At 50.5% G+C, this 15884-nt stretch overlaps 1 protein-coding gene across 1 annotated transcript in view; it reads left to right on the forward strand.

Annotated features, from left to right (window-relative positions):
• Nucleotides 1-9473, forward strand: part of LOC149339276 (nephronectin-like) — a 32333-nt gene extending 22860 nt beyond the window's left edge. The window contains exons 5-6 of the mRNA XM_089550907.1: nucleotides 1117-1233; nucleotides 9313-9473. Of these exons, the coding sequence (XP_089407033.1) occupies nucleotides 1117-1233; nucleotides 9313-9473 (278 nt within the window). The remainder of the gene's footprint in view (nucleotides 1-1116; nucleotides 1234-9312) is intronic.
• Nucleotides 9474-15884: the final 6411 nt, after the last annotated feature.

Genomic DNA, 15884 nt, shown 5'->3' on the forward strand with positions numbered 1-15884 from the left:
AAGGGAAGAAAGATATTTTGTATGTTCTAGAGAAATTTCATTTGAAAGAGTGGGTTGTTGGGCGAGTCGGTCAGACATATCTAGGGGAAAAAAAAAGATAACGACGCATCTACTGATTATTTCTCTTGATGATGAATGGAAGAGTCTGTCGAAAATTGTATACTATAGACAAAAACGGAAATGACGTGAGGTAAAGGAGGGTCTCACCCGGCTTCATGTAAAGCGCTGCTGAAAAATGGCGTGATAGGAGTAAACAAGGAAACCCCCTAGTTTCAGAACCCAGGGGACAAACGTGCATTATTTCAGGACTACATTTAATATCTTTTTTATTTATTGTCGACCGCGTGGCGTGAAATTTTGATGCCCCCGTCACGCATTCGTATGAACTCAGTTTCGTAAAGCTGTTGTTGCTAGACGGCATTGTTCGCTTATTTTCCGCTCCTAACGCGGCTCCAATCTGGTTGCATTAAACCCACCGTGCTTCGTAACATTCCACGCCTTCCTGAGCACAGCGGCAGTACGCCGCAGGAACTTCACTGCATGGCAGCGCCCTCTGGCGCGCTGTTGCGTTCTCGGTTTCCACGGTGCCAAATTTGGAAAGCAACTCTTTTATGTTATCTCAAAACAAGATGCACTTTTTTATCCGGAAACTTTTGTTCTAGCGCTATATGCGACGATAAGCTCGAAGCGCGAAACATTATAGGAAACTCAGCCCACGGCCAGGGACGAGTCTTCATGTCGCTCAGCGATGATGTCACAAACATTATTAGAAAAACACTTGTGCGCGCGATGAATGGCTGAAGCAGCGACTGAAAACAATGGTTCCTTTCATAAAATGCCTTGTACCTGAGACTACCTATTACAAGCCTAAAAAGTTTTGTTAGTGAAACGGGGAGCTGTCCGTTATAGGGACAGGTCTGTCTGTGCCTTTACACGCGCGAGGTGGTGTCACGTGACTTTTTGCATATGAGTCGCTCCGGACCACTCCGGACTCGTGAAAATGCGCACTGTTTCTGCGCATCAAGAAACGTTTCATTGTCTGCGACACTGGCAACTTTTTTCTGTCGCTTCCTTCAGTCGGTGCACCACGCTGTGTTCGCGCGCCACCGTTTGCAGGCGAGGTATCGTGCGAGGAAGGACCCTGCCTGAACGGCGGTACCTGCGTCACCCGCGACGACCTCACCGATGTCTGTTACTGCAAGATCGGCTTCAGGGGGCGGCTCTGCGAAATAGGTATGCTGCACGCGCAACGCACCCGCCTGCTTTCCGTGCCTTTCTTTGATTTTCTGCTGCGCTGCCAGTGTCCGCAGTGCCTACCGCATATTCCTGTATATAATGCGCAGCACAGCCACGGACCTCATGTCTGGTTATATTAACAGCCATTCAAAACATCAGTACATTAGTTGCACCTCGAACTCGAACGCGCGTGCAGTGCACGGGGATCTCCCACCGATATGGGGGGATTAAGATTCCCAAAAGGAGCCCCTTAAAAGATGCTTTGGAAACTGCACCTTTAAAAACTGACAACAGTGCCTCTGCAAACTGACTAAAAAGAAATTTATTATTCTGCAGTTCGCATGGAACTGTAGCGATGATGTTCTCATGTAGCGTCATATATCCCGTGATTAATTTTACCTTTCTTGGCGATTCCTGATGTATCTTTTCATACGCAGCCGCTGCAAGAGCTTCGTGCACAGCATATATCCTTACGTGTCGTATGTCGGAGTTTTGGAGGTTGAACTATATATTTTAAAAACATCGCGGCCGCCTCGGTGGCTCAGTTGTTATGGATCTCAACTGCTGTCGCGAAAGACGCGGATTCGATCCCGGCTGTGGCGGTCGCATTTCGGTGCAGGCGAAATTGTAGAGGTCTCTATACTGTGCTATGTAATTGCACGTTAAAGAACACCTCGTGGTCGAAATTAACGGAGCCCTTCACTACGGCGTCCCTCATAGCCTGAGTCGCTTTGCGATGTTAAAACCCCCATAAACAATAAAAACATTGCCTATAAATTCCTATTTTTAAAGGGACACTAGAAGAAAATGGCGAATTTAGGATAATGAATAATGAGTATCCCTTGGAAACACTGCCATCGTTTGCTCTGAGCGCAAATGAGGCAGCGTCCCTGAGAAAATAGCAGACGAAGTTCCCGAAATCTTTCCGCACTCAAATCGCCCGCGAAATTTCCTCGCGTCGACGTCATTTTTACGACGTTGCCATACTACGGCTGAGCGGCCAACGAGAGCGAGAAAACCGAGCCTTACGCGTCCCCTGCCAACTACCGGTCGACGGTGGTGGTGGTGGTGGTGAAAAACTTTAATCAAAGAGAGCTTGAGGGTTAAAAAAAAAGAAAAGAAACCCTGCTGCATGGTCGGTATCCTTAGTCCGGGACACCGCATGACGAGGCCCCGTCTCGCGCCCGCTTGACCAGAGCCCTTTGGGACTCCAGTGTGGAGCAATTGAGGAGGGCAGTCTCCCATGCCTCTCGGGTGTGGGTGGGGGAGGGGGGAAGGTGAGGATTCTGAGTACATGCCCACACCATGTGAAAGATATCGCAGATCCCTCCACAGTGCGGGCAGCGCCCATCTGTGTTCGGAACTTCGGATCGAAGTGTTTTGCTATTGCAGGACAGAGAAGGGTTCCTGTCTGCAGGCGCCGCAGAGTTCGCTCCTCCGCCTTACTCAGCCCCTTGGCAGGTGCCGGGTAGAGACGGTGGCTGTCGCAATAATAAATTAGGATTTCGCGGAACCGCAGAAGCGGTTTATGAGCTTCTGAGCCATGAGAGCTAGGATGAGGAGCCCGGTGTGTGAGCGCTCGGGCGGCCGCATCAGCGGCCTCATTGCCTCGTAGACCCTGGTGGCCAGGAGCCCAGATCACTTTTGTGCGAGTTGGATCGGCGAGAGCGCGTCTTAGAATTTGCGAGGCCAGAGGTGATATTTCGCCTGGAAGATAATGTTCACAGGCCCGGCGAGAGTCTGTAATAACCGTTTTCGATTTTGGATCGGCGGCAGCGAGAGCTATTGCGACTTCCTCCGCTCGGGTTGAATTTGGGGCCCGAAAAGATAGCCCATCGACATTCATTCCCCGGTGGACTACGGCAGCCGTGAAGAATCCCGCGGGCGACGGCCCTGTGATGTCCACGTAATAGACGCCCTCTTTATAGCCATATTGCCTCTCAAGCGTGCGAACCCGCGCTTGTCGTCTGCCTTCATGTGAAGCCATGTCCATGTTATGCGGGAGCGGAGCGACCAAGAGCATGTGGTGCCACAGCACCGGGATGTTCTCCGTCCCCTCTGGTATGCATGTGTGTTGGATGTGTAAGCGGTTTAGCAGGCGGCGCCCAGGCACCGTCTGCGATAGCCGCGTATATTGGTTCACGAGGTGGGCCTCCCGCAACTCCTGATAGGAGTTTACCACTCCCAACGCCTTCAGTTTGGCGTTGGAGGTAGCCACCGGGAGGTCCAGTGCTCGCTTTGTTGCCTTCCTGATGATGGCGTCAATGCGCTCGTCTTGTTGTTTGGTGGTGCGTAGGTACGGCACGGCGTAGAGGATCCGGCTGGTCACGAAGGCATAGGCGAGCCGTAGCGCGTCCCTGCCCCGCAGACCACCCCGCTTGTTGGAAACACGGCGGATCATGCGCCCTACCTGTTCACCTATGCTCTTGAGTTTCGCTATAGTAGAGTCCGGCCTAAGTTTGTTATTGATGAACAGACCCAGGATCCGGAGCTCCGCCACTTCTCTGATGGGACCGCCCGACAGAGATATGTGTAGAGACGTGTTGTCCTTGTGGTTTGTCCTGACGTGTAGAAGCTCTGATTTGGCGGGAGCACATTGGAGACCACAGTCGGCAGCATATGCTTCGACTATGGAGGCGGCCTGCTGAAGGCGGTCCTCTATCTCCCCAAGGCTCCCCTCGGTGGTCCAGATTGTAATGTCGTCTGCGTAGAGTGCGTGTTTTATGCCATCCACCTGAGCCAGTCGGCCGGGAAGGTGCATCATGGCGATGTTGAAAAGGAGCGGTGATAACACCGCCCCCTGTGGTGTACCTCGTGTACCCATAGAGTACGGGCCGTATTCCTCGTCCTCGATCCGGAGGAGTGCCTGACGCGCAGAGAGGAAGTCTCTGACATATAGGCGAAGACCTTCGCCCCGCAGTTAGTGGTGTTCAAGTTAGAGAGTATGGTGCCATGTTTAACATTGTCAAACGCCCCCTTAAGATCGAGGGCGAGAATGGCCTTGTCGTTTTGTTGCATGGCTGTGGGTCGTATTATGTCCCTGTGTAGTTGGAGTAGGACATCCTGTGCAGACATGTGCGGGCGGAACCCGAACATAGTGTCTGCAAAGAGGCCCTTACCCTCCATGTATGGAGAGAGGCGATCCCGAACCATCGTCTCCATGAGCTTTCCCACACACGAGGTTAATGAGATGGGTCTCAAGTTGTCCGTAGTCACGGCTTTACCTGCTTTGGGGATGAACGTTACAAGCGATGTTTTCCATTCGAGTGGGAGCGGACACCCATCCCAGATCTGATTTATGTATTGTAGCAAATGGAGATATGCACAGTCGGAGAGGTTCGCCAACAGTTTCACTGTTATGCGATCCCGACCCGGTGCCCCACCTCGGTGCATTTTAGCCAGGGCCGCCTTAAGGTCATGCAACTCAAAAGGGGCGTCTAAATCCTGATTTGGCTTGCCGGAGTACGTGTACTCGGGCCCAACCGGGTCGTTTGTGCGGCAGAGATACCTGTCGCACAAAGTGTCCGCAAGTTGCGCCGTCGTACCTTGGCACCCGTGCAGAGCCCGCCGGAGCTGTTTTTGCGTCTCCCCTTTCGTTTGAGAAGGGTCGATGAGGCTGCGCAAGAGACGCCAAGTCCCCTTCGAGCTCATCTGACGCGCTGCCGAGTTGCAGCGTTCTATCCAATTGGTGTCTGTGAGCTGGGCGGCATATGCCGCAGCCTGCTCCGTAAGTTGTGCAATACGAGCTCTAAGCTTGCGATTCGTCTTGTGTTTCTTCCATCGTTTTGTTAAGCTCCGGCGCGCCTCGCACAGATGCAGGAGATGATTGTCCACTGCGGGGATCTCGTCGGTGGTGTGAAGTGTTTGCGTGTGTTGTTTCTGTATGTTGGTGACCTGTGTTGCCCACTCCGCATAGCCGTCGGAGTAGTACCGGAGGGACGTCCTGAATTCGGAATTGGTGCCAATTGGTTATTTTCGCCTGGCCCCATTTTTTACGGGCTGCCTTCGCCAAAAGCGTGATGCGGAGAAGGCAGTGGTCGCTGCCCAGGGTATCCCCCAGGTTCTCCCATGTGACGTTTGTAGTGTTCCTAACCAGAGATAAGTCTGGACACGTGTCACGGGTGACCGAGTTGCCCACACGTGTGGGGCAATACGGATCCGTGAGCAACGTAAGACGAAGGGTGGAGATGAGCTCCGCCAGCTTGCGTCCCCCTGGATTTCTCGAAGTGATAGCCCCAATGTAGACTGGGTGCGTTGAAATCCCCAATGATCACCAGGGGTTCATTGTCAGCCGACTTGAGAGCACGATAGAAAATTTCGCTGAAAGTAACACGCGGCTTATGCGGGGGGCAATACACATTAAGCACATGTATTGACGGGTCGCGGCGCCTGAGAGGCAGAACCCTCACCATGGTGTATTCTTGCTTAGTCTCCAGATCAAGACCGACCTGAATCGCGGTGTATGCTTTATGCACCAGGATGCAGGTCGAGGGGCCCCCCTGAAACGAGCTATACCCAGAGAATTTAGCATCATTGCCGGGCTCTTGCAAAGCAAGAAGCGCCGGCATGTCCTCAAGGGACTGCAGGTAGAGCTGGAGATGTGACCGTTTTTTGCAGGCTCTGAAACCCCTGCAGTTCCATTGAATGATTTGAATTGGTCTAATTTTTTAGCTTTCTGAGAAGGTTTGCCAGCCATATTGATGTTTTTATTTTACAGTGCTGGGTAGCCACTCGGTTCGGGGGCCGGCGCAGCCCCAGGTAGGGGTTGCATCAACGCCGCGGCTATCGGCCCGGAACCGCTTTCTTCCGCTGCCTGTCGAGGAGCTATTTTACGTTTTAGCTGCGGGGAGTCGCAGGAGAGATAATTTTTTATTTGGGAGCTGATCCAGGGCTGCACCGCCTTAAGGACAGAGTCAGTCACCTGGGCCGCAATGTCGGGAAGCATTGCAGCAAATGCGGACCTGAACATGTCCTGAAAGGACTCGCGGACCGCAATCATAATTTGGTTCGGGAGCGCTGCCACCCGCTCCTCCAACTGCTCGGCTTTACGCTCCAGGGCCTCGAAGCGGCCGGCGTCCGCGGGGGCCGAATCGACCACCGTGTACGCGGTTTGCCGCGAGACGCTAGTTAGGCAAGATGATACTGAGGATCCGTCATCACTATCCTCAGGCTCAGCGTTCTGCATGGGCTCGGACTGCCCGGCCTGCTTAGCTTCTAATTCTTGAATTTTACGGGCGAGAATTTGATTTTGGCGCCTGAGCTCCTCTACCTGCCGCTGTTGGGCGGATTCGGTGGGGGAGGGAGGGGGGGTGGGCCCAGAGACTAACCCACTCCAACTGCTCACCTGATTTTGGCGCGGTACCAGAGGTGGGAAATCCTCGGCTTTCAGGACCGGTGGCCTCGTCGGTTTCCCGGACTTCACAAATTTTGGCGGCCCGGACTGGGCCTTCTTGGGTTCAGGCTTGGGCCCTGGAGCCTGCTTGGGTCCGGCCGTGGGCATCTGGGCCTTTTTGGGTCCCGGCGTCTGCTTCTGCTTTGGGGTGGGTGGGCGTCCCGGCTTGACGACCTTGCGGTACTTGCCCGCGCAGCCAGGCGCTCCGGTGGGATGGCTGCCTCCGCAGATGAGGCAGCACGGGGAGCATTGATGTTCAGCTGGGCCACCGTCAGGAGCAGCAGCAACCTGAGCCCCGCAGCGTTCACAGCGCCCAGGCTGCGGCCCCGGGCAGGCGTCGGCCCGATGCCCCACCGTGCCACAGCGAGGGCAGGCAGGGATCGTTTTCTTATAGAAGCGGACGGGGAGACGCTCGCAACTATAAAGCATGGTCCGCGGCACCCTTGTCCCCACAAAGGTGTCCACAGCAACCTGCATTTTGCCCAGTTTGAGCACGGATACTACGTTGGGGTCCTCACTGAGTTTTTTTTGACAGTCTCAGATGTCTCGTCCGGGGAGACGGTGATGACGCCCTTGTAGAATTCGCCGGAGAGCTTAGGGTGGCCCCGGAATAGCAGCGTGCGGCCTCCGACCGGCAGCATGACGTCCCGGAGCAGCTTCTCCGCAGCTTCCACTGATTTCAGTGTGCACACGAGCACATTTTGCTCCCACACGGGCCACACTGCAAGCCCCACACTTGCGGCGTCCCCGAGGATGCTGCGAACGGCAGCGCCGGCTTGTCCAGGACCTAAGGTGGCCTTCAGGTCGATGGTTTCTCGTGGCTTGAGCACCACAATGATTTCGTCTTTCCCGATGCGGGGCGTGTGTTGCGGCCGCCACCGGGGCTGTTTTGCCTGTTGCACAGCTGCTTGTTGCGCGTTCTCGCCCTGCACATGTGCAGAGCGTCCCGCCACCCGTTGCTGGCCGGCGTCCGTGTTGGCGTCCCTGGAGGCCTTAGTCTTCCTGCGTCCGCGCCATACGCGGACCATGTCTTGGAGGTATTCCTCCTCGCTGGGAAGAGGCTCTTCATGTTGAACGGTTTCCATGTTAACGATCCCTATGGAGGTGGGATCGTATCCGGTGACTTGGCCTTGGACCGCCATTGCCGAGGAATCCCAGAGGAAACCCCGAACGCTGCCGGTGCAGGCCTTGCTACCGTCAGGCTTAGCGCCGCAGAGATGGGGCGAGGTCTTCAAAGCACTGAAAATGGAACAGAATTCAGCGCACCTTGGCAAATGTGGTGTCCACGGATGCCGCTTAGGTTGCCGGAGACGATGGTGCCAAACTTTCTACGGGAAAGAGTTGAGGACCGCAAATAACAGCGATCATTGGTAGAGCCGACGTGGCGTGCGACCGCTCGCGCTGCCTGCCACCGGCGTTCTCGGTCGACGGCGGCTGATACATGACCGGCTGGAATGAATTTCGTGCCATGCGTTAACACTCTTATGTTCGCTGTGTTTACTGTGTTCAGGCGTGATCAGCAGTCAGTGTGGGTTTCGTCATCGATGAATCAGTGCCCCGCGCACATGTGGACGGCAGGATGGTGGTTTCGACGATAAAAACCGCCCAGGAAGCGAGTGTAGCGATTTGGCGTTAGTTCCGCGTCAAGGGGAAGCAGGGACGCCCTCTCTTGCAGCATTTCCTTCCTCGTTTAGTGAGACTTGCCGATAGTGTGCTCTTTCTGATCGACGAATTAGTGTACCGTGCATCTTTGGATGCGCTCTCGTTGCTGACTCCACAGAGGACATCGCACAGCGAGCGAATGAAGCGATTTGTTGTTAGACGTGTTGTTGCGTCGAACAAACAGTTCGTGCGCATCAACGGTTGTTTACTCAAGAACAGGAGTGGAAAACGTGCCCTGGTGCAGAATCTGCACTTCTAGTGCGAATACAAGAACTTGAATGCCAGGAAAGTAATAATCGTGAAATAAAAGAAGGTTATGGTTTATGAGGCTATGAGGGACGCCGTAGTGGAGGGCTCCGGAAATTGCGACCACCTGGGGTTCTTTAACGTGCACTGACAAAAGGAGATGTCGGGGAAAAAAGAAACTGAAGCCTGGCGGCGTCCATCTGTTTGCATCACCCCGAGTCTAACCCATTCTTCATAAGTGGTGTGCGAAAGCAAATTCAACAAATCCCGAAGTTGTGAATGCTGTTATGATATACTCCGTCCGAGGGCATTTCGTGTTGTACTTATCGTTTCGATAACAACCTGAAATTATTTGTAATCGTACAAGGAGGAACAAGAAGCGAACGCCGCGCTTGTGCGTAGCCGGTGGGAAGAATATTTCGTTCTGTATATTCCTATATATTTGCTATCACGTGGCTCTAGCCTATCGATATATATATCTTGACTTAGTAATCCACTCTTGTCTCTCTTTAAAAGTGGTATGCTAAACTTCTCTTTTTTTCTTAAAGTGCCTATTCATACAAAAATACATGCAGTGCATCAATCGACCTGCCGTTCCGTCGGTCAAAACATGCCCTATAGCGCCTAGAAATTTTCTACACAAGCCCATGTCCGGTGTGTGAAATGAGCATGTCTAAGTAAATCAATCAATCAATCAATCAATCAATCAATCAATCAATCAATCAATCAATCAATCAATCAATCAATCAATCAATCAATCAATCAATCAATCGCAGCCGTGCCCGAGTGCTCGCTGGGGACCTGCCCCCGCGGCACCTTCTGCGTGAGCACCCGTCGCGGTTTCCGCTGCCTGCGGAGCCTCAGGGACCTCCGGCCAGGATACCGGGTGCCCGCCCTCCTCGGAGCCAACAACAGGCCGCGACCACCCTGGAAGTAAACCCTCATGAGCTCACAGCCTCCGACTTGTCATTCCGGGCTCGAAACAGTGGCTGCTGCCAGAATCTTGCACAACCAGAAGCAGTGTCCACGAAATGTGGTATTAAGCTACAACACGTTAAGCGCCTCAATTGATCCAATATGCCGGCGATACGGTGGGCTGCTGAGGTCAGCGGGGTTGAATCACGCTTGTTTTAAAATTTCACGACAAATTCGCATTTGTTCGTCGATGGTAGCAGCCTGTTGTGAGCCAAGCTGTCTTTCGTTTCTCGATTAAACTAGAGTCAAGGAAGAAATTGTTGTCCGGCATTTGAGGACGACCGGCGTAAAAGAAAAGCGGTAGGTTTTCGACGCGGGCTATGAAGAGAATTCGTCAGTTACATCGACGATTAAGGCTCTTGTACAACTCGTGAATTGCGAATATAGAATCTCTGTCTTTCTAACTTAGCGCATCTAGTAAGGAAGACCCAGCGATTGTCATGCTGCTTGAGCAGAAAAGTACGTAAGCTGGCAGTCGTTGTCGCCTGAGTTTTAACTGATAAAGATGCGCCTTTTCTGCATTTTATTTTGCCCATAAACTTTAATAACCACTTAACACTTTTAATACGAATATATATTTTTAATCCTGCATAAAGGAAGAAAGCGAGGATAATCAGTTTGCCTTTTTTCTGCGCACTGTTTTCTCAAACAGTTTGTTCCTAAACTGTGGATGAAAGACAGGCAGTAAGTATAAGGCCCTTATGTAAGCAACCCTAAAATTTGTTTTTACAACATAACTGGCTGCTTCCGAACATGCCGGCCAAGCATTCGCAGCGGAGCAAATGACGTGTTACAGAGCGCGGCGCACCTGCTTCTTGGACTATATAGTTCGCGACGCCGCCGCAGCGTGGCGTCGATTTCGCGAAAATCGTCATCTTTCATCAATCTATCCATCCATCCATCGTCGTGGAATTAATAAACGCGCAGCAGGTTCTGCCTCGTTTCACCAGTCTGCAGTACGCTCAGAATCTCCATGGTCTCTGACTTCCCCCGCTATGAAGCAGACGTCTGCAATCCCAGCATATGCCGTGCAAATAGCCGTGTCCTCACTTTTACTGCTCCGGGAAATACGGCCCCGGGCCCGTTTGCTCTTGCGAGGGGGGGGGGGGGGGGGGGGGGGGGTGTCGTTGGCTTTGAGTTGGAGCACCTACATAAGGAAAATCGCTAAAATGCAGCAGATGAGCCTGGAAAGTAGTACCACGCCTTGTATGTTCGCATGTAGGCTACGTCTAGGAAATTTGTACGACCGTGTGGCTCAACACAGCGGCGCTTCCTTCTCATCACTTCATGGGATTCCCGGTCGTTATGAACATGAGCTTGAGACTGCGAGCGCTGCATGCTTTTAACCAGAGTATGCACTAAAATTTGATCATGTTGCTTGTGCTGTCGAAGAGCTATAAGGAAGTTTATATTTGGATTTTAAATTTGCGTTCGGGGGGTAAGAGGTGCCATATACGTAGTGCAGAGTCCTGGTAGCAGTGTCTATTAGGCATTGGATTCCCCGTCTTCACACACATTTATCTCTGCGATCTTTCATTTACATATTGACTTCCTGGAATCATCGCCTGTATTCTGGTATACTCTACAGTTTTTTTTTTTCAGTTGCGGTTTTCTATGCCACTTTCATATCGCTATTTTCATGTTAGTGCGACTATTATATTTGCTGTTTTTTGCATGTATACTTCACCTGTTGAAAATAATTTTTTAGGACTATTCTTATTGAAGCGTTATTTTTTTAGAAAATAGTTCTCATCGTTTTTATTCCAATTCAGCTATTTGTTTGTTGTTTTTCAGAATTCGAGCGCAAAGATTTAGGTGGATTTAGATGGTTTTATCTTCACAAGCAAGGGTTTATATATTGGAATACAGCACTTCTGGAAGCAAGCAGAAGGGTTTAAGGGCCCCTGAACAACTGGAGTTGCAAAAATATATGTAATGGCGACAGTGGACAGGAAGTGACACTGTCATTTAAGGCGGGATTGTTTGTGTAAACAAAACACTATTACTCAAAACAAAATTTCTACAATTATAATCGCATCCTTAGACTGTCGATGGCTGTGCCATTAAGCTGAAGCAACCACCATCAGTACGAGGCTCCGGATCGGGATTTTTTTCGGGATTTTTTTCAGTCACCATGGATGAAGCCCTCCAACAGTCATCGAATTATCGTTGCGCGTTTTTGCATTTCGTGACACACGTGAAACGCAAGAACGCATTTGTCATAACAGCATTCAATCCTTGGCGATATACCAGGGAAAAATACGCTTTCTCGGCAGCATCACACCTGTTAACGGGAGCCAATGCTCCCGTTCAGGTTTGGCGCTCCCTGGTAACAAAAATTGCCTCGAAACTTCGGCGTTATTGGAAAGGGCCGGGCATGAAATGAGCGTAAATATTAGGTTCGTTTAACTGAAAACGAAAACTGTTTATTTCTACAGCTCCCGTTAAAAAAAAAAAAACTAAAACAATTACACTTTCACTGTTCAACATTTTCCCCTTCAAGCTAAACGCACTTACGCCAGAGCTTGACGACAGCTTAACTGCCGCGGCTAAATTTTTTTTTCTCGGACAGGAACAAAGCCGTGGCATGCACAGCTGACAAAATTTCACCATAACCTAAAAAAATCTTGCCGCTCAGCTCATCTTCCAGAAAGCCGGAGATGTGAAAGCGAACCTGAAGACGCGAGGTCAAGTGAGTACGGAGATAGTGAAATGCACTCGTGTCTCACTATCCCACGTCATATCTGGAGACAACCGTAATTTCCGGACTTTAGTCCGCACCCGGAGTATAGTCCGCGGGGGCGAATTTCGGCTGAATATAAATTTCTTAGACTGTTCGCTGATGGTTCAGAGAAGCAGCCCATACTTTCTTTAGGTGCTACAGGAAAGCAGCCGACATCCGTGCACTACCTTCATCGACATCAAATTCTTTCTCTTCTCGGTTCCACTTGACTGTTGAGCACGCTGCACCTCACTGCGGTCGATTGTTGTCGGGAAGGCTCTTTTCGCCGCCACCGCAACCGTTCTTCAAGAAGGACTACGACGCATCTGTCTTTATTCATCGAGGTTTCTCGCATGCGCTCACAAATCAAAGCACTGAAAAAGAGCCACTTTGGGTAGCGCCAGCAGCATTTGCTTGCATATCGAAGCTGACTGCATATCAGGGCAGACTTTATACTATGCGATTCAGCATGGCAAAATGTCGCAGCCGCAGTGGGACCCCGTTTTGTTTTTATTTTACTTTGACAGCCACGCTATGCTTCTTCGCGTATAACAAACGATCTTAAAAAATTAAGTCATGTATAGTCCGCACCTATAAACAGTCCGCACCTCGCTTAATTTCAGCTTTTAAACATGTATAGTTCGCGGACTATAATCCGGAAAATGCGGTAACTAACCACGTCAAGAAAGATTTTTTTTTGAGCAGGCCTGAAGAAGGCACCGGTCAAAGTTCTTCCCATGGCCATGTCGGATCGGCTCCTGTGATTCCCCCAAAAGCTTAGCATGATTTTGTGGTGTGGTGCCAGTTCATGTGCTCTGTTGTTTTCGCTTCTATAGTTCGCACAACTCTACCCAGTTCCCATCCCCAGTGGCGGTGCGCTGCGCGCAGATGGTTATCACGGGGCTTGCCAGAAAATAGACGAGCTACCCATAATAGAAAACCCGAGTGTGGAACAGTGGGAGAGGATGCTATCCAGCGACATCCTGAAAGTTCAACAAGGACTAGTAAGGCGTGCACGCAGGGCAGCTGCCCTCAGCGGAGCCCTGGACTAGGGGAACCGACCCTGATGATCAGATGGAAGACTCCATCTAAAGTCGCAAAAAAATGCTGTAAAATAGAGCAAATAAACGTTTTCCACCACCACAACTGTAAGATGTGAATGATGGGAGTGAAACGGGAATGATAAAAGAGACGAATATGCAGCACGAAATATAAAAAGGTTCTTGTTTTATGCTCGTGTTTCTTCGGTGATAGTCGTCCTTTTTGTTGCGATAGCATTAAAAGGCCCATGAAGGCGAAAACTGTCCTGCGGCGTCGGCGTCTGCGTGAAGACTCCGCCTGCTAGGTGGTGTCTAGGGGCTCTCTCTCCCCGCCTGCCACCTTTCAAGCGTCCCCCTCTCCTCCTCCCTCACCGTCTCCACTTGTAGGGGAGAGGAGGGAGACGCTGGACGAAGAATGACTCAGCAAAAATGACAATGACTAAGAAGAAAATGACTCAGACAACAGCGGGCCTACGTGCAGAATATAGAGCCTCCTGAAGAACTGTCTACACAGATATGAAGCTTGTGAGAGCTGTTCCTTCTCGCATTGTTCGGGTAGAGCAATCTGGGTCTCACAAGACCCACCGGTGCTTCTGTTTGGAACACTCACCTGCCAGAGCAGTGGAGCATCGCTCTACCGCTGTGCCATATTGTGCCGGTAGTGGCATGACTGCCCTCCGCGATCTGTGAATGGAACACATTTTGCGTAGTTACGTTGTCGGAATTGCAATAGAATCGAAATAGAATAGATTGGGTAGTGACGGATGATGAACTCGAAATAGAAATAAAATCACGAGTGAAATAACCATGCTATCGCATTTCATCCGCATATCAATCCAGTTGATCGCCCCTAAATTTTCTTTTTTCGTTTGATTCATATCAGTGAATGCCACCTAGCCCGTCGAGCTACCCTTCGTCATCAGCCTCATTCCGACAAAGAAATTCCTGACAAGCGAACCGAGTGTGCTTCCGATATCAATCGCTTTGGCATACTTCTCGAAACTCAGATGAAATACTCATGCGGCGATGAGCTGATCCAGTACTGCTCTTCAGTTGCGATAAGCCAGTTTTCGCACATTACCTTTCCCTCAGCTGCAACAATGTTTTTTGTGATAGCCATCAATGGCTGTTTCGTGAGAAGAGATCATTCACATTAGTGATGCCATTCTTCGCAATCTATTAGTACACGCGTGCAACTCACAAAGCTGCTGCCGCATTGAATGCATGTTATCAGACGATAAGTGCCGATAGGTTTCACTCTTTCACTAAACAAAACTGTTACGACACTTAGGGGCTCATGCTTAGTGCTTAGTGTTTGAGCCGCTATCTCGTTGTCCGATTATTTTTTTCTCCCCGGTACCTGCGCTTGCCGCAAGGATGCTAACGCCATCTCTTAGCAGACCGAGGGACCGCCTCCGCAGCTTCGACACACAATACTATCCTTGAGCCTGTATTTTTTTTTGTTTTCTGTTGAACAAATCTTGCATGCGCAGCGTTGACGGTCAAGCCATTAGCGAATGCTTCTTTCAGTAGCTGCATAGGACGAAGGAAAACTGGTATTTTCGCGATAAATCAACAATTATAGTTCACGCAGGAACCTAAGAGTGCGATAGAATGATTAACTAAAAACTACAAGGACAAATGTACTGTGCTTCGCCTTAACGCGGCCGTGCCGTCAAGTTCAAGTTTACTGGGCATTAAAAATACGAATAAAATAAGTGCAAGAAATTATTATCGCTGTAGGTCTCATATTTGTAGAGAGGACGCAGGTTGTAGAGAGGCAGCTTGAAGGGGCCCGCCATGATAAACCCGAGGGTTTCTGAACAAAAATTAAAAATCGCAAATCTTTTTCATAATATTGGTGTCCTCGTTCTCTTCATCGTTATTATCATTATCACCACCAACATTAGCGGCATCCATAGCAGCGGAATGACTATGTCTACAGCCTGTTAGAAACCTCTCCGTTGATATTATTGGTGTCCAATTAGTTACTTTATCCAGCAATCCCCCCATTTCCGAATGTCATTTCCTCCTTACATGGTTTTCTATCATTTCTTATGCACCGCTTTTCTATAATTCATTATTAAAACAGACTTCCGAGGGGTTACCGAAGTGAAGCAGGAGCCGCCACTCTACAGCACAAGATGGCGGCACTGGTCAGGCGCCCAGGTTCGCTGCTTCGACTTTAGCGAGATGGACGTTAGCCGGATGGACAATGACAGCTGCTCAGCCATGCCGCGAATACCAAGTGTCACTGAATTCCGTTCAGTAACCTCTATATTCAGGTGCTTTTCGAGCGCTAACCGAGGGTTGTTCTCCTTTGCATTGACTAAGGTCGATGCTCCCGTGTCAGCTTTGAAGAGCCTCTTGAGCTGCTTGCGCTGTATAGATGTACAGCGGGATGCCCTTCACATAAGTGATGTCCTCTTCTCTGAAGTGTGCCTGTTAAAAACACGCTGTCCTTGCTTAAGTACCGCTGTCCTGTCTCGCTTAAGTACCGACCCCCACAACTTAGGCGATTTTTTTAAAAGTACTGCGAAAACCGATAGAAAGTTATCCCGAACACCACCTAGGGACTGAAACACATCTAGTTACGCACCTCGTCGGCCTG

Source organism: Amblyomma mixtum, chromosome 6 (genome assembly GCF_055824585.1).
Source record: "Amblyomma mixtum isolate Tamu chromosome 6, ASM5582458v1, whole genome shotgun sequence".
NCBI lineage: Eukaryota > Metazoa > Arthropoda > Arachnida > Ixodida > Ixodidae > Amblyomma > Amblyomma mixtum.